The 22,377-nt window shown below is 35.8% G+C and overlaps 1 protein-coding gene across 4 annotated transcripts in view; it reads right to left on the bottom strand.

Moving 5' to 3' along the window:
- The window catches only part of LOC140716890 (coatomer subunit delta-like), a 45,083-nt gene extending 24,039 nt beyond the window's left edge, over window positions 1–21,044 (bottom strand). For 2 of the 4 annotated variants that reach the window (XM_073029925.1, XM_073029926.1), the window contains exons 1-3: window positions 20,888–21,044; window positions 4,941–5,204; window positions 472–651 (exon numbers count right to left, since the gene is read on the bottom strand). In XM_073029925.1, the coding sequence (XP_072886026.1) occupies window positions 472–651; window positions 4,941–5,204; window positions 20,888–20,890 (447 nt within the window). In that variant the 5' untranslated portion in view covers window positions 20,891–21,044. Of the gene's footprint in view, window positions 1–471; window positions 652–4,940; window positions 5,205–6,807; window positions 6,916–20,887 lie in introns of all 4 variants that reach the window. The other 2 variants (XM_073029927.1, XM_073029928.1) reach the window with 2 other exon arrangements.
- Window positions 21,045–22,377: the final 1,333 nt, after the last annotated feature.

Genomic DNA, 22,377 nt, shown 5'->3' with positions numbered 1-22,377 from the left:
GGTAACCAAAAGAACTTTGAAGCTAATGCACTGTTTCATGCTGACAAACCAGCAAATTCCTAGGCAGATGAATGGGAGCTAATCCTTTTAGCAATATATTAATCTTGGATGGGATGTGGGGACAAGTCCTCTGTAACAATAAACTATATAACAATCTGCCATTTTGAAAAGACATTTCTATTTGAACAAATCTCGTGCTCATCAACCATCACTCTAATTATGCAATGGGAATGATACTGGCATTGGTTTACATTAAATGCCAAATCATTCAGATGGGGACCGGAGCAAATAAATGATTGCCTGAGGCAAGATTATTTTATCCATTGAGTCACAAAGCATTACATTAAATTACAAGCCAGTAAATACAATAAAGTCGATCAAGAGTTTCGATATCAAATTTTTCCCAACTTAAGTTTTTTTAAAAATACTTTCACTGAACCCCTTAGTATTGTTCATTTTCATCTCAGTTACCTCTCGAACAGCACGGAAAACTTTCTCTTCATGGGAATCCATTTCTGTGAATGTTCTGATCTGGGCTAGATTGACATTCTCACGGTAACCCAGTGCCACAATCTCATCAAAGGCAAAGATGAGATCAAAACAATGATCTGATATCTCGCTCTCTTCCAGAACTCTACAATACTCTGGGATCTACAAGACAAAAAAGCATTTTAACCAGCAAGTGCCTGTAAGGCAGGTAACAAACAGAATTTAATCACAATATTAGTAGGTCCATGGCTTCTAAACTCATTACTAGCTTTCTTAGAATTTAAATTCTTCTGTTTATAATAATTTATACCAATTGAGGAATTATACAGGACAAATGACTTCTTCAATTATGAAGTCTTTAAACTTTTGTACAGTATTACTAAATGATGCCATTGAGAAGGTTCCCAGTGTACCTCATTAATATAACCAATACCATGAAATTCATAGGTGGAAAGGGGTGGTGTGGGAGAAATCATGCTCTCTGTTCATTATACTCCAGTATTATTTGCTTAAAAAGTGTTAAAATGATTGCAGAAGTTAAACTATATGCTTGCATAATTACGAGATTGTGATATAAAACATAGCAGGCTAAAAGTATTGCAGCTCATCCACCTAAACCATAACCCCAATATAAAGTTTATAATATTAAACAAATATTACCATTGTTCCTAAAACAATTCTATATCCCAATCATGCACATTCTTCCCAACATGCATCTTAAATTTTACTTTTACAAACTTTAAGTGATAAAACATCTTATTCAAGACTGGCACATCTTCTAAGCGTTCTTCAAATCAAACATATTTGAATATTTTTAAAAAATATACACAGTGTTTTCCCAGTTACCTTTTCACAGTAAACACACCTCCTTTTCCTGAGTACCCGCTCACTGGTCCATCCGGGGATTTTTGGGATCAGTCATAAGGATTATTTTTACTCACATCCATTGAATACCTATCCTTTTTATACCTTGCAATAACCGTCGGCCTCAAAACTACTCCAACCAGAGGAGTAACTTGTTCTCAACTAACCCAATTAATGCACTGATGTTGAATTTTAGTTGCTTTGACATTTCTACTGTAGGAGTACATCACTGATGTATTTACTAAAAGGTTTAAACAAGAGAAATTAATTGGGATAGAGTCAAAGTGAATTCCGAGTTATACAATGTTCTGAGTTTGCAATTGAAGTATTCGCTACATAATGAACATACTAGTCAGAAATAGATCAATATATACAAAGTATTCTTATTTTCAAAGGAAATGTTTGAGAAATGCAAGCAGAAAATCCTTATTGATGTCACCTACACAAAGTGGAGCTGAACTGGATGACAAAGAATGTTTGTAAAGCAAAATCCTTGTATTGTAACATAATAGAAATCCTTTGTCAAAGCAGTGAGATTGCAAGGAAAACCAAACACAAATCACTAACTTTCCCTCAAACATTTAAGGGGTAACACTTTAGAAGTTCAGGTAATTTATAAGCTAATATAACTATTGGGATGTGTGGCCAGAATTTAGTAGCAGAAGAACGTGTTATCGATGATAGGAAGCAAACTCTCAGGCAGGTTAATAAATAGTACTGAAGGATTTTCACTCAACCTGAAGAAAGTTGGAGCCCATCTAAAGCCACTTCCTAAAGACAGCATGCCCATCAGTGCAATATTCGCTCTGTCAGCAACTGAAGTGTCAGCAATGATGCTTCAGATCTCCTGAATGAGCTGCTCACAGCCTGCCACTTCTGAAAAGCCAAAGTTCTCCCAAAACTTAAAATCCACATAATACACTATAGGACAACAAGACTTAGACAGCTACCCTTAATTTTACTTAAGTGTAAATCTAGCACCTTTCTCAATGCACATTTACCTTAAAAACCATCTACTTGCTTCCAGCTTAATCACTTGGTTCAACTATAAACAGTACTACTCTTCCATTTGTCACCAGTTTAGAGAGTTGTACAACATCAAATACACTGCATACCCTTTAGGACAGGGCCAGCATCTCTACTTCTATAATGTGTATTACAATATTTTAAATGATATTTACTTATAAAATAAATCCCATTGCTCTGGTAGTTCATAGCTCATGAATGACCAAACTTGTCAAGGTAATAAGAGGACTAACTGCTAAAATTCCTTGCAAATTACACCGGACAACAAAAAGTTGTCCTGAATACTTTTGGGAATACCTTATGGATTTTGTGCCGTTGATCATGAAAATCACCATGAAAATTCCCTATAATGCACCATTTAAACAAAATGCCTATATTTGTTATTTCAATTCATAATTCAAATCAACTAAAATGTTGCACACAATGTAAGCTGAAATGTTTACTATCTTGTCCAGGAATGCCTGGACAAGCTTAGGCAGGGTGGATGCTGCGTGGCAGGACAGGTTTTAGAACGGCTATAAAAACATCACGCACACACCATTCTATGCATTGCGTTTACATCTGTTTGCGATCACGTTGACGCGCATGCCATCGCGCATAGCATTTTGCGTGCGCTCATTATAATAAAGTAATTGTATTTTCAGAAGTACTTGTGATAGCAAAATGTCTCACCATTGCTGCAACAGCCGCAATACTTTCTGTAATATCTGTGGCGAGTATGTGCTTAAACCTCAGATGGAGCATGACTGCTCTTAAGCCTATGCACACTATTTCGCGTGTAAAATTGGAGACCAAGCCAAGGCCTGGGCTCCTCAGACTTGTTGCGCAACATGCACTGCTGATCTTAGAGCTTGGCTCAGAGGTACTTGGAGATCAATACCATTCGCTGTCCTGATGATAGTGAGAGCAAAAGGATCATGTGACAGACTGCTCCTTCTGTCTGACCAGTGTGTCTGGTTTCTCTGCCAAAAACAATAAAGTCATTGAATATTTCAATCTCCCGTGAGACCTGTGCCGCATGACGATAGCCTTCCAATACTAAAGACACCAGAGATATGGTGTGTCGAGGAGGCAAACAAAGATGCCATGATGCACAAGCCAGGAATGGAAAGCAACACTGATACAGATTTTGAACCCTTTATGTCAAGTGAGCCTCACTGGATAATTCAATCTGAGTTAAATGAGGTCAGACACTTGGGTTTGTCAAAAGGTAAAAGTAGGATTACTGGGTTCAATACTGCAAGGATGAAATGAATCTGTTGTTACCAGGTACAAACATTTCTGTGAAGGATTTAGATATTTGTGACAGACGTTTCCCAGAATAACTGATAGCAAGATTATGGAAGGCATTTCAAACAGATCATCAATGACAGGCAATTTGAAGAATTTCTTGTGGGATTGCAGAAAATCATATGGAAGGCATTCAAGGATGCTGTTGAAATTTTTTTTGGCAACTTCAGAGCACCAAACTACGTGCAGCTGGTTGATAATGTTTCAAGCGTACAAAACCATGAAGTGCAACATGTCACGAAAGATTCATTTTCTGCATTCCCATTTCGACATCTTCCTTGTAAATCTTAGCGCTGTCAGTGATGAGCATGGCGAAAGGTTTCACCAGGACATTGCAGTCATGAAGAAACAGTATCAGGGTAAGTAAAATCCATCAATACTGGCTGATTATTATTGGACACTTAAGCGAAAAGCCTCAGAGTACAAATAAAAATCATCAAAACATTTTTAGCTTAGTTAAACAATTGCAAAGCATCAGCACTGTTATGTAATTAAACACATTATATTCAATAAAAGTTAATTTCTTGTTTCTCCCAATCCCAATGTGATACAAGTAGTCTGAAAAGACATGTGTTCACCTTCAAGCAGTCAATTATAACCAAAAAAATTTAAGGAAGCAACACTTCAAAAAAAAAATAAAAAATTGCTATTCAGTATTATTTGCTTTTTTCCACTTTCACAGGAATGGCAAGATGGCCAATGTAATCATTTGGTTGGTGTCATTTGGTCTAAATAATTTGGTCATTTGTAATCATTTGGTCTAAAACTTGCCAGTATATACTAAAAAAATATAAAATTCAATCAATTCAATCAATACTGTCACTAACAGCCTGAGTGCTCCCACTGCACCTTACCGACCTCTCTCACCTAACACTTTCAACCAAGCCTGTTACAAAGGAAACTTTTTTCTGGTATTAGATGAGGTACATCATTCTACAAAATCCCTTTAACATCTCATACGTAGCACAATAAGAAAGGCAATGACGAAGTCTTCTAGCTGGATTTGTAACAAGTTCATTTCTACAAAACATCCAGGGTTCCAAACCTATGAATTGTTCTTAACCTGAACATTTCACGAGTTGGAAATGTGGCCTTAATCTGAGTTCTCAAGTGGGAGAAGATGCCTGTAGCCCCACAGAACTGACAAGTCTATTCTGCTGGTCTCCCAATTGTCAGGGATGACCAGCACCAATTAATGCACTGGTGTACTCTGAAATTCAATTCACCGCATTCAAGTTTGTGCACATCCTTAGCTTGTTTATTGGTCTTACCACTCGGGAGAATAGACGGAGTGTTTCCAAATCTTCCAGGATGTTACTATTTTTGGTTGTGATCAACACCATGTAGAGTTTTTCCAGTGGCTGGTAAACATACCGCACACTCTCTGTCTCCACAAATGTGTGCTGTTTCCCAGTGTTCATTAGTTTAGGGAATGCTGCCAACAAGCCTTCAATTCGGGTCCTTGTCATTTCCACAAACTGGCGTGACACAATTGCCTTCCCAGCCTTGGTGCAAACAGCTGCAGCCAACAGCACCTAGAGTGGAGGGTGGAATGCAAAAAAGAGAAATTACAGCTTGAAATAAATGCAGAAAAGTGGCATTGATTCGATAAACTTTTTTTCCAACTCAGATATAGCATAATGTGTCCAGGAAAAGAGAAGTCTTATGACATGACAGATGAAAATAATATAATCCGAAGTTCTTCCCAATGGAAAGGACTTCATTATGGACTGTCATTTTGTTTCATTCTACTGCACTAAAGCAGTGCTCTAAATTTGGAACATACCCACGTGCACAAATCTGAGCACAACTATGCAATATTATGAAAAATATTAAGATGCTATCACATGTTCAACACATTAGATTAGGCTACTACTTTATGTCGGGGGGGGGGGGGAGAGAAAAGAAAAGATAAAGGTGAATAAGATAAAATCCACATTGATAGCCTACTAATAATTGCTAAGATTGCACTTATCCAGTATTTGTCCAGATGTTTAAAAGTTTTGAGAACATCTGCCTCACCTCTTCAGGGGTGGTAGTGTTCCTAGAAAACTGTACATATAGGAATTTTCTATAATGCAAAGATGTGTCAACTCACTTGTTAAAATTTTTCAAAAAAGTGTTTATATTTTAACTACATTTCCATCACAAATTCTGAAAACTTAATTTTCTATCAATTTTTGGGCAAGTTCTGTGATTTTTTTTAAATGACAGAATGTGGCAATAACATGGGGATGGCCTATAATGTGAAGACAGAGAAACATTCTTACGAATGCCTGTTATACATTAGTTCAAATTCTACAACTACAAGCCCTGAATTTAATAAACAGAAATAAAACAGTAGAACAGCTGTTACATCAAACTGCAAGAGAACACAGTGAAAACTGCAACAGCTGCATAAAGCTCTGATTAGACTGCCACCAGAGTACTTCATGTAATTCGGACTACAATCAAAACCCAGGGGAAAAAAATTGGCACTAATTTATCAGAAAGATAGCAAGCCAAGTGTTAAATGAAGGCTTGTTGTTGAGACTGGGTTTCTATTAACTTGAATATAGAAGGTTAAACGATAATTGAGATTAAGCATTTGATTCAGGGGAAAAAACTTCCACTGATAAGCAAACAATATAGGATTATAACCCTAATAAAGAATATAGGATTAGATCGTAACCGTTTATTCAGAGGTATCATCAGAGAAAGCAGTTCATCAACCAGAGGGCAAAGGTCTAGAAAGCAAAACATTTTGCTGCAGGTCAAGTGGAAATTTCAAAATGTGGTTTGAAAATACTTCTTAAATCCTTCATCAAAAAAAGTAAAAAGCTCAAAGGTACACATGTATGACCAAGTATTATTTTACAATAGCCGAGGATGGAATGACCATTCAAATCAGAGTTTACAAAGGAGCAATTTTCAAGCAATTATAGATTTTTGAAAATTACTATTAAAGTGACATCTAACACACTCAACCACCTTTCAACAAATACAGCTGAAATAAGAACTGTTTTAAATATAACTCCTTATCATCATCATCCTTTCTATTTTTGGAAAATAGTTTTCTAAGCTGGCGTGCATTCGGGTTGGGTCACTAAAATGCTAAAACACTTATTTTATACATCTCTTAAATTGTTACTTACTGACCTTTCTACTCTGCAAAGAACATGTTGATCCAGAGAATGACTTGCTTTCATTTCCATCATGCTCTCAATTAATGGTGATGCCACCTAAACAAACTCTGAGAATCTGGAGCTCCAATCCGAAAACAAACAGTCAAGTTTAAGATAAAAGGGAGGGCACAAAACTACCTATGTTAACACTGCAATATTGAAGTCAAATCTCAATAATTATTAAATCACTAAATTGCATGTTCAGTCCAGACCGTGCAAAAGATGTTTTAAATTTTTTTTTAAAGTACTTTAAAGAATGATGTGAACTGCATATTTCATATCACTGTTAACTTGTCTCAATGACAGCAAACTGGAAGACAAAATATTAGGGGGGTGGTATAAGCCATGTTCCAACCATCCAACATTTAAATGAGAAAAATAGAATCACCATTAGTGATTGGAATATTTGTGATAGCAGCAGTTATGTTTGAATTCTAAAAGTTGGGTGGATATAAAGTACTCCTCTACCAGAAGATTTGACCTTGCCCCTAAAAGAAATGTTATCCTTTAACCTACACCCTTATGACCCCATTTCATTTGGGGATCTGGGGCACTACATTGGTGTTTAGTCAAAACCTCCACATTCTAGCTACAGAGCAAATTTATTACTATTTACACTAATGGCACATATTCCATTAAATAAGCATCTTTGAGTCTTTATTTAGCTCATCCACAGAATCTCATATGAACTCAGCCAGGTGTTTGGGCTCATTGACCTGCTGCAGAGTGAAGTTGGGACTGATCAGATGCCTCCCTGATGGTATTGTGATAGATGAGAATCTGTTTGTATTTCTCAGCATTGAGATTTCCATTAAGTCTGACCAGATCACCAATTCCATTTGCAGAAATACAGCCCCAAACCTGCAGAGAACCTCCGCTGTGCTTCACTGTTGGCTGCAGACACCCATCCATGTAGCACTCTCCAGCTCTTCCATGGACAAACTGTCTGGTTAAGCTAAAAAATTCAAATTTTGACTCTGGTCCAAAGCACATGCTGCCATTGTTCAGCACCCAAGTCTTTGTGTTTCTGTGCAAAGGTGAGTCTCTTGGCTTTGTTTTCCCTTCAGAGGAATGGCTTTTTGGCAGCAACTCTTCCATGAAGACCACTTCTAACAAGACTTCTCCAGACTGTAGAGGGGGGTACTTGGGTTCCAGTGGTTTCTGTGAGTTCAGAGTCAAAAGCAGTGTTGTGCTTCTTCCGATTTAGAAGGGATGAGAGTTTGATGTATCTCGTCTGCTGCACTCAGTTTCCATGGCTGACCACTGCATTTCTGGTCCTGAACTTCGCCCATTTCTTTGTGCTTCTTCAGAAGAACTTGGACAGCACATCTTGAAACTCCGGTTTGCTGTGAAATTTCTGCTTGGGAGAGACCTTGCTGATACAGGATGACTACCTTGTGTCCTGTTGCTATGCTCACTCTTGCCATGGTATAAGAATTGATGATGATTTGAAGATTAAACTGTCACATCTGGCACACCCTCACCTTTTAGTTTGGTTGTCCTTCACCCACTTTGATTCGTTCTACACCAGTCTCTGTTTCAATTAATCAGTTTAGTTCATTCAACTCATAATGCCATTGAACATTAGCATCCTGTTTGTTTTCTATGTTTAATCATGCACTGGGCTATATACCTACAAAGTAATCAGGTTTTCATTTGAAAAGTGGTCTAATAATTAATAAAAAAAACACAAAATGCTGGCAGAACTCAGCAGGCCAGACAGCATCTATGGGAGGAGGTAATAACAACATTTCGGGCTGAAACCCTTCATCAGGATGAGTATCACTTCGGCCCGAAATGTCGTTATTACCTCCTCCCATAGATGCTGTCTGGCCTGCTGAGTTCTGCCAGCATTTTGTTTTTTATTTATTTCCAGCATCTGCAGATTCACTCCTGTTGCCTAATAATTAATACGTTACTTTCTTTAATTAAATACAAAAAATCCTCTAAGATGATATTCTTTGGAAATCTAAAATTTGCTCTTTTCTACTGGCACATTAATTCAGAAGACCAAAGATTATCTGAAAGAAAATATTAAAAATCTAGGATGCACAGAACTTTTGCACATTACCGTACAGGATAAAGAATTTTAAAAATTCTCCACCAACCCCTACATTTCTTGACATCCATACATGATGCAACTTGAGGTTATGGAAAAAAAATCACAATACAGACCTTTTCTCGGAATGTAAACTCTATTCTACCCAAAGCAACACACACAAAATGCTGGTGGAATTCAGCAGGTCAGGCAGCATTTATGCAAATGAATAAACAGTTGACGTTTCAGGCCGAGGCCCTTCTTCAGGACTGGAAGATGCCATAATAAAAAAAAGTGGGTGAGGGGAAGGAGAATAGCTAGAAGGTGATAGGTGAAGTCAGGTGTGTGGAAATTGTCAAGGGCTGGAGAAGAAGGAATCTGATAGGAGAGGAGATTGGACCATGGGAGAAAAGGAAAGGGGGGGGGGGGGAGGAAAAAGAACCGGGGAAGTGATAGGCAGGTGAGAAGAGGTACAAGTCAGAGTAGGGAATGGGGGGGGGGGGGAGAGAAGAGAACTTTGTTTTAAACCAGAAGGAGAAATCGATGTTCTATTCTATTCGACAATAAAAGGGTCATCTGCATTATATGCTGCTCTGGATATTAGGTGGTTCACTTTGCCATTATATTGCAAACTTTTTTCTTCTTTGCAGTTTTGTTAAATTAACATAGCCAGATAAATTGAGAGTCAGATTATCATCTTCTAGCATTCATAGTCCAGTAAGCAAAATATGTAAACCCAGCTACCTGTCCACATCCCATATTTACAACAAAAAAAAAATCAAAATTTGCACTGATAACAATGGTTTGACACTCACAGTCCTTTAAAACATTTTTGTGAAACATTATCAAGTTCCTTCTTAATTATAACACTAAACATTCCCTCCTGATATTGTAGCATGACAGGAATACAAAAATATCAACTCATACCTTGCCCCTTGAACCTAACCTGCAACTCTACAACTTCAGTTATCTTGAATGAATTTTGCTGCCCTGCATCCATATCCAAATTCCCATTATTCAACTAAGCTCAGTCATGAAGACCAAAGCATTTTACAAATGACACAAAGAAAAAAAATCCTGCATTACCAACCTCTTATTTAGGCGAAAGTAGATTGGCAGTGGCTGCTTGTGGGTAAATCCACATCTGACATCCTTTAAAGGTGAGCTGGTTCAAATTCAATCCCAGCTGGTTGGAATTCAAGACCAAACCAGCATGCACCCAAGAATGAAAAGGATGGCAAGGCTTGGAAACCTTGTATGACAAATTATGTTTTAAGTTTAATTTAAAAACATGCAAAAAAAAAAGGATGCTGAAATTGGACAATACCCTCAAGAATATAAAAGAAAAAAGAATTTAAACAAGGGATTAGGAAGGCTAAAAGGGGCCATGAAATGTACTTGGAAAGTAGGATTGATGAGAATCTCAAGGCACTTTACACATATGCTAGGAACAAAACAGTAGCCGGGGAAAGTCTGGTCAAGGGCAAAGAAGTGAATTTATAAAAAATGCCAAAGGAAGTGGGTGAGGCCCTAAATAAGTATTTTACATTAGTAGACTAAGGAAAGGACATAGATGATGGCAAGCTTTGTGGAGGGGCAAGCCAATATACTCAAGCAGCCTTTCTCAACCTTTTTGCCCTGGAGGAACCCTTGAAATAATTTTCAGGTCTCAGGGAACTCCTGCATATAAATTCTTTCTTTCTTTTTAAATCTTTTTATTAATTTTTAAGCAAACATAAATGAAACATGAATACAAAGTGTTTGAGAGTACATAGTTGATAGTTTAAGTAGACATTCAAATATATAATAATCAATATATATAGCCTCCCAAACTCATAGTATATATGAACAAAAGAAATAAAAAGAAAAAAACCCCAAAAAAAGAGAAGAAAAAAACACTAACCAACATGGGCCATTGCATAATGTTAGATATATACAGTAGTGCCAATAACTCCGAACCTCCATCCAAATAATTAAGGATAATAAAAGTGAGGTTTAGGAAAAGACAATTTAACTCGTATGAAAATGTTGAATAAATGGTCTCCAAGTTTCTTCAAATTTAACTGAAGGGTCAAAGACAACACTTCTAATTTTTTCTAAGCTCAAACAAGAGATAGTTTGAGAAAACCACTGAAATATAGTTGGAGGATTAATTTCTTTCCAATTCAATAAAATAGATCTTCTAGCCATTAATGTAACAAATGCAATCATTCGTCGAGATGAAGAGGATAAACGACTATTATCCACCATTGGTAAACCAAAAATTGCAGTAATAGGATGCGGTTGGAAATTGATATTCAGAACTCCTGAAGTAATACTGAAAATATCTTTCCAGTAATTTTGCAAACAAGGGCAAGACCAAAACATATGGGTCAATGAAGCAACATCAGAATGACATCTGTCACAGGTTGGATTAACATGAGAATAAAATCGAGCAAGTTTATCCTTAGACATATGAGCTCTATGTACAACCTTAAATTGTATTAGGGCATGTTTAGCACAAATAGAGAACGAATTGACTAATTGTAAAATTTTCTCCCACTGCTCAGTGGATATAAGACAATGAAGTTCTTCTTCCCATTCCTTCTTAATTTTTTCCAATACTTCTGGCTGTATTTTCATTATCATATTATAAATGACAGCTACTAAACCCTTTTGACAAGGATTCAGAGCTAAAATTCTTTCTGTAATGTGCAATGGACATAGTTTCGGAAAAGACTGTAACTCATTATACAAAAAATTTCTAACTTGCAAATATCTAAAAAAATGGGTTTTAGGTAAATTTATTAGATAGCTGTTCAAAGGACAGAAAGCTATCATCCAAAAACAAATCACGAAAACATGTTATACCTTTTGTTTTCCCATAAAAGAAAAGCTTGTCCATAAAAGAGGGCCGAAAAAAAGTTAGATATTATAGGGCATGATAAAATAAACTTATTCAAACCAAAAAATTTACGAAATTGAAACCAAATTCGCAATGTATATTTGACTATAGGATTACCGGTAGTTATTTGTTTATTCAATTTAAATAAAGAAAAAGGAAGTGAAAATCCTAAAATTGAAAACAATGAAAAGTCTTGTACAGATTTACATTCCAAATTTACCCATTGTGGGCAAGCAGCTATAGTCGATTCTTGTGTCCAAAATATTAAATATCATATATTAACTGCCCAATAGTAAAATCTCAAGTTTGGCAAAGCCAAACCGCCCTCCTTCTTAGGCTTCTGTAAATATTTTTTGCCTAGTCTAGGATTTTTATTCTGCCACAGATAAGATGATATTTTGGAGTCAATAATATCAAAAAAAAAATTAGGAATAAAAATTGGTAATGCTTGAAATAAATATAAGAATTTGGGTAATACCATCATCTTATTAGCATTAATTCGACCAACCAATGACAAAGATAGTGGAGACCACCTGGTAGCAAGTTGCTTAATTTGGTCAATTAAGGGTAAAAAAATTAGCTTTAAATAAATCTTTGTTTTTTAGTAATTTTAATACCTAAGTAAAATAATCTGTAACAACTTTAAATGGTAAATATTTATAAATTGGAACTTGCATATTTAATGGAAATAATTCACTTTTATTAAAATTCAATCTATAACCAGAAAAGTTACTAAACTGAGCAAGCAAGGACGAAATAGCAGGAATAGATCTCTCAGGGTCAGATATGTATAGTAACAAATCATCAGCATATAATGATAACTTATACGTCCCCTCCCCACGAGTAATACCCAAAATATTAGGTGATTCACGAATGGCTATAGTCAAAGGTTCCAAAGCAATGTCAAATAGTAAAGGACTTAAAGGACAACCTTGCCTTGTACCACGAAATAGCTGAGAAAAAAAAGGAGATCTTTGATTATTGGTAAAAACCGAACCCAAGGGTTTATAGTATATTAATTTAATCCATGATATAAATTTTGAACTAAAATTAAAATGCTGCAATTTATTAAATAAATATGGCCATTCAACTCTATCAAATGCTTTTTCAGCATCTAAAGAAATGACACATTCTGGTATTTTGGGTGAAGGAGTATAAATAATATTAATTAATTTTCTAATGTTAAAAGATGAACAGTGATTTTTAATAAATCCAGTCTGATCTTCAGAAATGATTCGAGGTAATATATTTTCTAACCTAGTAGCCAAAATTTTACTAAAAATCTTAAAATCCATATTCAGCAAGGATATAGGCTGATAGGATGCACATTCAATAGGGTCTTTATCTTTTTTAAGAATTAAAGAAATAGAAGCTTCATAAAAAGATTGTGGCAATTTGCCTATAATTAACGCATCTTTAAAAATTTTACAAAGCCAAGGAGAAAGTATAGAGGAAAAGGATTTTAAAAATTCTGCAGTATAACCATCTGGACCAGAAGCTTTACCGGAATTCATTGAAAAAATAGCCTTTTTTATTTCAGTTTCCGTAATAGGTGTATCTAAGAATACACTATCCTCTACTGTTAATTTTGGAATATTCAATTTCCTTAAAAATTCATTATAGAAGAATCCTCAGCAAATTCTGATTGATATAAGGAATTATAAAAATCTTGAAAGGCTTTATTTATCTCTTTATGGTCGATCGTCAAAGTGCCATCTTGTTTACGAATCCTAGTAATCTGTCGTTTGACCGAAGCAGTTTTCAATTGATTAGCCAATAATTTGCCAGACTTATCTCCATATACATAAAACTGGGTTCTAGATTTAATTAACTGATTTTCAATCGAAGAGGATAATAACAAACTATGCTCCATTTGAAGTTCCACTCTTTCTTTATAAAGTTCTTTGCTGGGGGGGTCACTGAATAAATCTTATCAATTGCTTTGATTTTATCAACCAATGTTAATATTTTAGAATTAGTTGGTTTCCTAACTCCAGCAGAGTATGAAATAATCTGTCCACGAATAAATGCTTTAAAAGTGTCCCATAAAATTCCACTAGAGATCTCTGCTGTAGAATTTGTTGAGAAAAACAAATCAATTTGTTGTTTGATAAAATTAACAAAATCTAAGTCCTGCAACAAAATAGAGTTAAACCTCCAAGATTTAGCATTAATAGATGAATCCATTATCTTAATAGATAGCTTCAAAGGTGCATGATCAGAAATGGTAATAGAGTCATATTTACAATCGATAACATCTGTAAGTAAACGGTGAGCAATGAAAAAGTAATCAATTCTTGAATAATTATGATAAACATAAGAAAAGTATGAAAACTCTTTGTCATTGGGGTGTAAAAAATGCCGAATTTCGAAAATTGCTGAATCAGTCATAAAGGAATTAATAAGAGAGGCCGATTTATTCGGAAGAGCTTGGGTGGGCTTGGATCTATCCATCGAAGGGTTTAAACAACAGTTAAAATCCCCACCTGTACTGATTCAAATTGGGAAAGGATGTAAATAGACACTTAAAAAATTCAGGACAATCAGTGTTTGGAGCATAAACATTAACTAAAACAACTTTTTGATTAAAAAGTAGACCAGTAATAAGCAAAAATCTACCTTGTGGGTCTGAAATTGTTTCATGGTGTATAAGGAGGTTGAAGAATCTATAAAAATGGAAACGCCTCTTACTTTGGCCTGAGAATTCGAGTGATATTGTTGTACTTTCCAAAACCTAAAAAAGCGTTGACTATCGACCTTCCTTACATGAGTCTCTTGTACAAAGATAACATTAGCATTCATTCTATGGAATACTTTGAATATTTTTTTCCGTTTGATTGGATGATTTAAACCATTAGTATTCCAAGAAACAAAATTAATAACCCTATCCATATTGACAATATTTATTACAATTAACACACAAGGTTAAAAAAAAGATGAACTCATGAATCCAGAAGAGGGAAGTTCAAGGAGGAACGGGAAGTCACGGCACTGCAACCATTTTTGTAGTTTCATATGAGCCCATGAAGTAAAACTAAGCATAAAGCAAGCAAAAAGAAAGAGGAAAAATCCCCCTCCTTCCACCCTCAAAACCCCAAGAAAAAAGCCAAAAAGAGGCAAGCAAGCAATCTAACACTAAAATTACCCCCATGTCTCAAGACGGCAATTCAAACAAAAAAAAAGTTGAATAAAAGATACAAACCACCCATATTATAAGAAAGGGTTGGTATAACAAAAATTAAAATATAAAATTAGTATTATATATATAAAACAAAAGGATTTAAAAAAAATTAAAATGATAAAACCCATAAATGAATAATATTTTATCAGTGTTTTAAAAGAAAGTTTGAAACTTATTCAAACACATCAAAACTGATGTGACGTTCCAAGCACTAAGGTCTTTCGGGAAGAAGAAACGACATTTTATTTTTAAAAAAGATCTTAATATTTAAACGTTAAAAATATAAAAAAGTGTATACGAACTTAAAAGAAAACCCTAATGAATTACTTTCAAAACAGATTAATAATATGAAAAAATAACAAACTCAGAATAAACCAAAAACGGACTTTTACCATGTATAAAAAATACATGTAAGCCATACATAAAAAAAAATCATTTTATAAAAGATCCAAATCTATAAACTAATTATTACATTAGTCAACCCGATAAAATGTTATTCTTCAAGAAATCTTTGAGCATCCACTGGAGATTTGAACAGCCGATAAGTTCCGTCTTCGAGAGTAACTCTCAAATGTGCTGGAAATAACAGCGCTTGCTTGTAGCCTTTCTGATGAATTTCCGACATAACCGATTTAAAAGCCATTCTTGCCCTTAAAACTTCGGGACTGTAGTCTTCCAGAATACGGAATTTAAAATCTTGAAAGCTGATCATACCCTTTTTCCGTGCAGCCCAAATCAAACGCTCTTTGGTATGAGGATAATGGATCCGGAGAATTACTTGTCGTGGTTTCAAACTTGAATCTGAATGAAAACAAGAAATGCGATGTGCACGGTCGATTACTAGAGGGGAATCCAGTACTTCTGAGCCAAAGACATCCATTAAAAATTTGGAGAAAAAAAACAGTGAGATCGCCATTCTCAAATTTTTCCGGAATCCCAATTAACCGAAGATTTTGTCTTCAAGAGCGGTTTTCAAGATCAGTGATTTTAGATTTATAACAATCCATCTGTTGAGAAGTTGAAACTTGCTGTTGTTGCAAAGTTTCAATTATACGATCTCTCTGGCGAGCGGCTTCTTCAAGAACTAAAATACTTGCTTGTTGTTTTTGTGACTCCAGTGTAAGTGCTTGAAGTTTTGCGTCAAATGTCTTTAAAATTTCATCGAACGTAGAAAGCTTTGCGGTTAATTTATTCTCCAGTTTTCCAAGTCTGTCGTCCATAAGATTCGCAATTGCTTCTAAAGTTACCGGTTCTTTAGACTGTTTCGATTCCTTTGCTTTAAACATTTCAGCGAGTTGAAAATGATTCAAACGGTTGAAAAAAATTTCATATGTTTAAACCCCTTTAGAATAGGTATAAAAAGATCAATTAGGGGGTGTTTGTAGGTTTAAAAAAAAGTAAAAGGATTGGAGCAAAGCCTAAAACCACTTCACTCCATAAGCGCCATCTTGAGACCTCCATATAAATTATTATATCTATAGCTCATGGTACGTTAGCCTGATCAGTAAATTGTAGATACAATAATCCATAAATAATTGTCAAATGTTCTTTTGAGTAGAGAGTAAGTTTTTGGCTTACCCTTCTTTAAATTAATCTTTTTTTTTCCCTTTCATAAATTTTTAAAACTCATGAGGCAAACATGATAAATTTCTCAATTCTGGGTCAAACTTGAGATAAGCACACATGGATTTCACCTTCAATTGAGATGAGCCTATTTCTATCCTTGCTCTTAAAGCTTGCTTAATGAGAAAAAGCTTGCTCACACATGTAAGAAGTTGAAAACTGCTGCAAGAACTTCATTGCTTTAGGAATGGCAGGAACAGAAATACAGAACTTGCCCAGGCGTAGGTCAATAAATCTCATTTTGAGTGCATGATCAGAGCGCAGCTCAGAAAATTCTTCCTCTTCTCTCAAAGTCAAGTTCTCAGGCTAATCAGAAGATTCAGAAAAAATGTCCCTCACCTAGTCATACACTTGTGTTGAAAGGAAGGAAAAATACCGTTAAATTTTGTTCTGCAGTTCTTCCACGTTGATGCGTTCTTTGTCAAGGTCGTCATTTTAAAAAAAAAAATTCTAGTGATCAGTAGAAGCTACTAAATAACTTGCTTCCTGACACCCTTTACTGACTGACTTTATTTTCAAAAGCTTTAATGTTTGTTTTGAGATTCCAATAGTTGGCTAAAACAATATGGCGTATGGCTGTGATTTGTAGTTAAGTGTCTTTTCAACTTTGCTGGAGCCATTGCTACATCTGTAAGTTGTTTGCCACAGACTGGGCACAATGAAATAGGACAACTTGGATCACCAGTCCATGTAAAAACCCAATGATAAGTAACTTTCATTGTAAATACAGACTGTTTTGTGTTCATTGTTGCACCATTGCAGTGAAATGACTCAGAAGATTGTAATTCTTCATCATTAACCTTATCAGAATTGTCCGTAGACCAAGGCCTAGAATCCTCTTCCATCTCACCTCTTCTTCAAAAAAAAGGGGGAGAAAAAAGAAAGTTGCCACACTGGACCATCTTTGGAATGAAAATTGCCCTCCAATTTTCTACTACACTGGTAGTTTGCTTGCTTCCATAAGACAGTCAGCAGCGCACAAGGGTAAGTTAGGGGAGGTAATTCGGGAGAAAGACACTGACAGCCCAAGTTGGGCAAGTCCATTCAATGCTCAGAAAACACACTTCAAGCTCATCAGCCTACCGTCCTCCTCTCTGTGTAATACGCATTCACCAATTATCAGCCTACCTCCTTCCTTCTGTGCAATAGAGCGCTCACCAATTATGAGCAGCCTCCCCTACCTCATGTCAAAAACAGAAAAGACTCAACCAAATAAACACGGTCTTACTGCGCACTATCATACTAGGCTGAGATTGCTAACGGGACTGCTTGGTCACCGCCAACTGCGAGTGCTAACATCACATGTTGTTAAGCTTTTCTAAAAAAAGCTATGTTTATTTTTTCTTTATCATGCTATCTCATGGAACCCCAGTTGAGAAACCCTGTGCCAGAGCTTGTCAATCTTGAGGTGATAGTGGTTCTGGATGTCTTGAAAATCATTAAAGTGGACAATTCTCCAAGGCCTTATAGAATTGATTCCAAGATACTGAGAGAGCTAAAGGCAGAGGGTCCTAGTAGATATCTTTTAACCCAGAAGCTTGGAGAATAGCCAAGGTTGTTCCTTTAGTGAAACTACTGAAAAAGTTTTTGTAGGTATACATGGATGAGTATGCACGTATGATGTCCTGGCTGACCCTTCATCTTTCAACCCACCTTGGTCCATTGCTCTCACTATTCCCTCTCTCCCCCCTTTATTCTGCCACCCCACACACTCCATTCTGATTCAGGGTTTTGATCCAAAATTTTGACAATTCCTTTCATCTCACAGATGCCGCTCAATCCAAGTTCCTCAAGTAGATTGCTTGTTGCTCTAGTCTCTCAAATGTAATTGTCTTTTCTGAAGTGGAGGAATAATGAGTAGGGCATATGGACTTTAGTACACAAATTAACAGTCATCCACGGTAGACTGGTCCAAAAGCTTAATCACATGGAAGCCATGGGGAGTTGGATAAAAACTGACTTCATCATAGATATATGCAATATATATTAATGATTGAGATGAAAATGTAGGTGGCATAATTAGGAAGTTTGCAAGCAAAAGAAAAATTAGTGTAGATATGGATAGTGAGGAACGTTGGCAAAGGTTAGAACAGGATATAAGGCAAGTCCAAAACACAGACAGAGAAATACAGTAGTTTAATCTAGACAAGTGTAAGGTGATGCATACTGGAAGATTAAATGCAAGCAGATGGTATACAATAAATGGAAAGATCTTGAGAGATTTTATGTACAGATGTTGGAAGTCCTTAGCTGCGTAAAAGCATCAACACAGTGGATGAGATGGTAAAATGTATGGCATGCTTGCATTCATTGAACAGGGCAGCAAAGTCATAATGCAGCTGTATAAAACTTTGGTTAGGCCACATTTGGAATGTTGTATGCTGTACTGGTCACACACTATAGAAAGGATGTGGAAGCTTTGAAGAGGGTACAGATGAGGTTCATGAGGATGCTGCCTGAATTAAAATTATATGAGCTACAAGAGGAGATTGGACACACTTGGATTCTTTTCTTTGGAGCATCAAAAGCTGATAGAAGTAGATTAAGAGAAGCACAGGCAAGATCGATAGCCTTTTTCCCAGGATCAGAATGTCAAATACCAAAGTACATATGTTTAAGATGAATAATGTTTATTTCTCTTAACACTCATAGTAGTAGGTACCTGGAATGTGCAGCTAGAAGTGATAACATTTAAACAGGCACAAAGGGGGGGAAACAGAGGGATACAGATCATGCCTCTTCCTGTGCTCTGTTCTATGAAGGCAACAACCTGTCAGTCCTTGACTCAATTGACATCTTTCTCATTGGATCCCTCTAGCAGAAATAGGTAGAATATCACTGCTAAATCAAATATGTTCAAAAATATTAGCCAAGACTGGCAGGGGACACTTTTGGCCAACTGTTCTTTCAGATGAGATACAACTATCATACAAATGAGGCATCAAACCTATAACCTTGATGCTCAGCACTTCAATAGGAAACCAATTTAACTATACAGGCTTCAGAAAAATAATTGAAGGCTTTGTTTTTAAAAAAAGAAATAGAAAATTTGACAAAGAGCACTTGCTTGAAAATATTTACAGTAGTTCTTCACTTTAAAGGGCAACTAGAAATTATAAATGTCAATTAGAATACCAATACAATAAACAATGCTGCCATGGAGCCATCTAAATTTGCCATGAATGGCAGGAAACAACAGTAGTATTAAAATAAAGCAAAAATATATCAATGTCTGCTGAAAAGCATTTGCAATTTAGAACTACAAATGAGCAATATTTTGATCTTTGAAGTTTAATTATGTAAATGTAGCTCATTTTATTAAAGTTCCAAATTGTGGTTTTTAATTAATCTAGACATAATTTCAAATATCTGGACTGTATTGAACAAGCACCATTACTGTATCACAAATACACATTATTTCAGGTGACAAACAATAGTATATAATTATTTCCATACATTTCTATTACAAGAATTGTGACAGAAAATAAAGGCTATACAAAGATATTACATCTTAAATTCAGAACTTTTTTTAAAAAACAGCCTGTATCATAACATAAATTAACATTCAATTTCAAGCTGTTACTTTTGTCTTCAGCACCACGATTAGATCCACCTTTACAGAATGTTATATGATGATGTGTCATATCCACACTTTGCTACATCAGCACCTAGTCTGTGCTGAAAGGGGTGTAAGGGATGAGTGTTGTGGCAAGCAAGGGTTCGAAACAGAAAATGATCCTTTGTAAAAAACTAAAAAGGCACAAACATCCAAAGTAAAACAATAGTTAAAATACAGCAACAGCTGCAATATTTCAGAATCTTTCTCTGTTAGAGGATTCACCGCGGCCTGTCTAGAGGGGAAAAAATCCTGTTGCAGAGCAACTTATTTTTTTTAACATCGGGAAAATACTAAAGAAGCAAATGATTAAAACGTGAAAGCCTTATCCAACCTAACCCTGACAACGGGCTGGAGTTCAGTTCTGCACAAGTACAAATAATAAAAAAATTAAAAACAATTTAATAAAAGCGCCTCCTTTCTTAAAAGGGGAAGAGCCTAGGATCGGTTCCATATTTTAGACAATTCTTCAGACAAACATAATTATGACCTCTATAACCCACTATTTAAAACGCACAGGCTGCATAAAAATAGTTGAAATAACAATTGTTATTAACCATTTCGTAGAGTAGACGAGAGCGTAGGCCGGTAATAGTCAAGGAAGTGGCGAAACTCTTTGTAGTCAGTGTGGCCTAGCAAAGGCCGAGTCCCGATTCAGTTTCCTCACCAAACGCGCTAACTCAAAGAAAAAAAACACGCTTCCATTCCTTACCATTTTCGCGACGTCAGGGGCCTCTTTACAGGCGTGAAAGTATCAGTTTTAACTGAAAAAAACACCTAACGGCCGTAAATACCACAATTGACAACTGTGCACGAAAGCAGAGCAACTCCACAGCGTTACCGAGCCCCCGGAATATGGCAGCGGCAGCCACGTCTCCAACCGGAAGCGCACACCCCGTCAGGTCAAAGGGCGCTACTCATTGCACACGTAGCACAAAAGTGCAATTACAGTGACTTGCGTAATTGTCTTTACAATATTTGAGATATATGTATTTTTATGTTTTTAAATTGCACATTTTCCCAATATAAACAAGTTTTTGCAATATATAGGATATTTGTAATTTTATTTAAAATTGCCCCTTTCCCAACACAAAGTTTTCCAAACATATACAATATTTGTATTTTTATTTAAAATTGTACCTTTACCCAATACTTACAATACTAAAGTAAGAATTTCAAGGATAAATTTGCAATGAATATTGTTGTGTTTTTTTGAAGAAAAGTTAAAATGAAAACCTGTGCTAATGCTGAAAATGCAGAAACAAAATACATAGTTGAGTCAAAAACATTAAATAACAACGTATGTTTGCATGACGTACTTTTTTGTAGTTGAAAAAATGAAATCTATTATGCCAAAATGAATAAAAAATGTCAGATCAAAACCATTATAAATGGCAAAATAAAGTATAAAATCCGCCATGCAAACAAAATGAGTCAAAAATTAATACAGTCTGAATCAGAAAGTGAAAAAAATGAGATTATATGAGATTTACATGAATTCAAAGGTACCATAAAATTAACCATTTTTGTTTGGTGTTTGCTAACTCACCAAACAGAACAATGGTACTAGAATCCATTCCAACAGTCAAGCATCCTTTTACACTAATCTTATTTTTATCCTTTCTACATTCCCATCAAGATCATTCCCCAAGATTCTATTCCTCACACACAGTTCCTGCATAGTATTTTCAACATAATATTTCACTTGACAACATGAGTTGTCTGCTCCATTTTGCCCACCGGGGCAACAGGTCCACACCAGATGCCATCTCATTGGCTCTTCACTCAACCCTGGAGTATCTGGACAGCAAAGATGCATACATCAGGATGCTCTTTATCAATGACAGGTCAGCATTCAATACCATCATCCCCTCAACACTAATCAATAAGCTTCAAGACCTTGGCCTCAATATCTCCTTGTGCAATTGGATTCATAACTTCCTCACTTGCAGACATCAGTCAGTTTGGATTGACAACAACATCTCCTCCATGATCTCCATCTGCATAGGTGCACCCTACTTAACACCCTGCTTGAAACGCTTTACACTTATGACTGTGTGGCTAAACACAGCTCCAATGCATTATTCAAGAGATATTGAGGCCCTGGTTAAGAGGAAAAAAAGGAGGTACATAACAGGTACAGGCAAGTAGGAACAAATGAGGTGCTTACAAGAAATACAAGAGAACACTTCAGAAAAAAAT

This window comes from Hemitrygon akajei, chromosome 26 (assembly GCF_048418815.1).
Source record: "Hemitrygon akajei chromosome 26, sHemAka1.3, whole genome shotgun sequence".
NCBI lineage: Eukaryota > Metazoa > Chordata > Chondrichthyes > Myliobatiformes > Dasyatidae > Hemitrygon > Hemitrygon akajei.
Note: the sequence above shows the minus strand (reverse complement) of the source record. Positions and strands in the feature narration are given on the sequence as shown.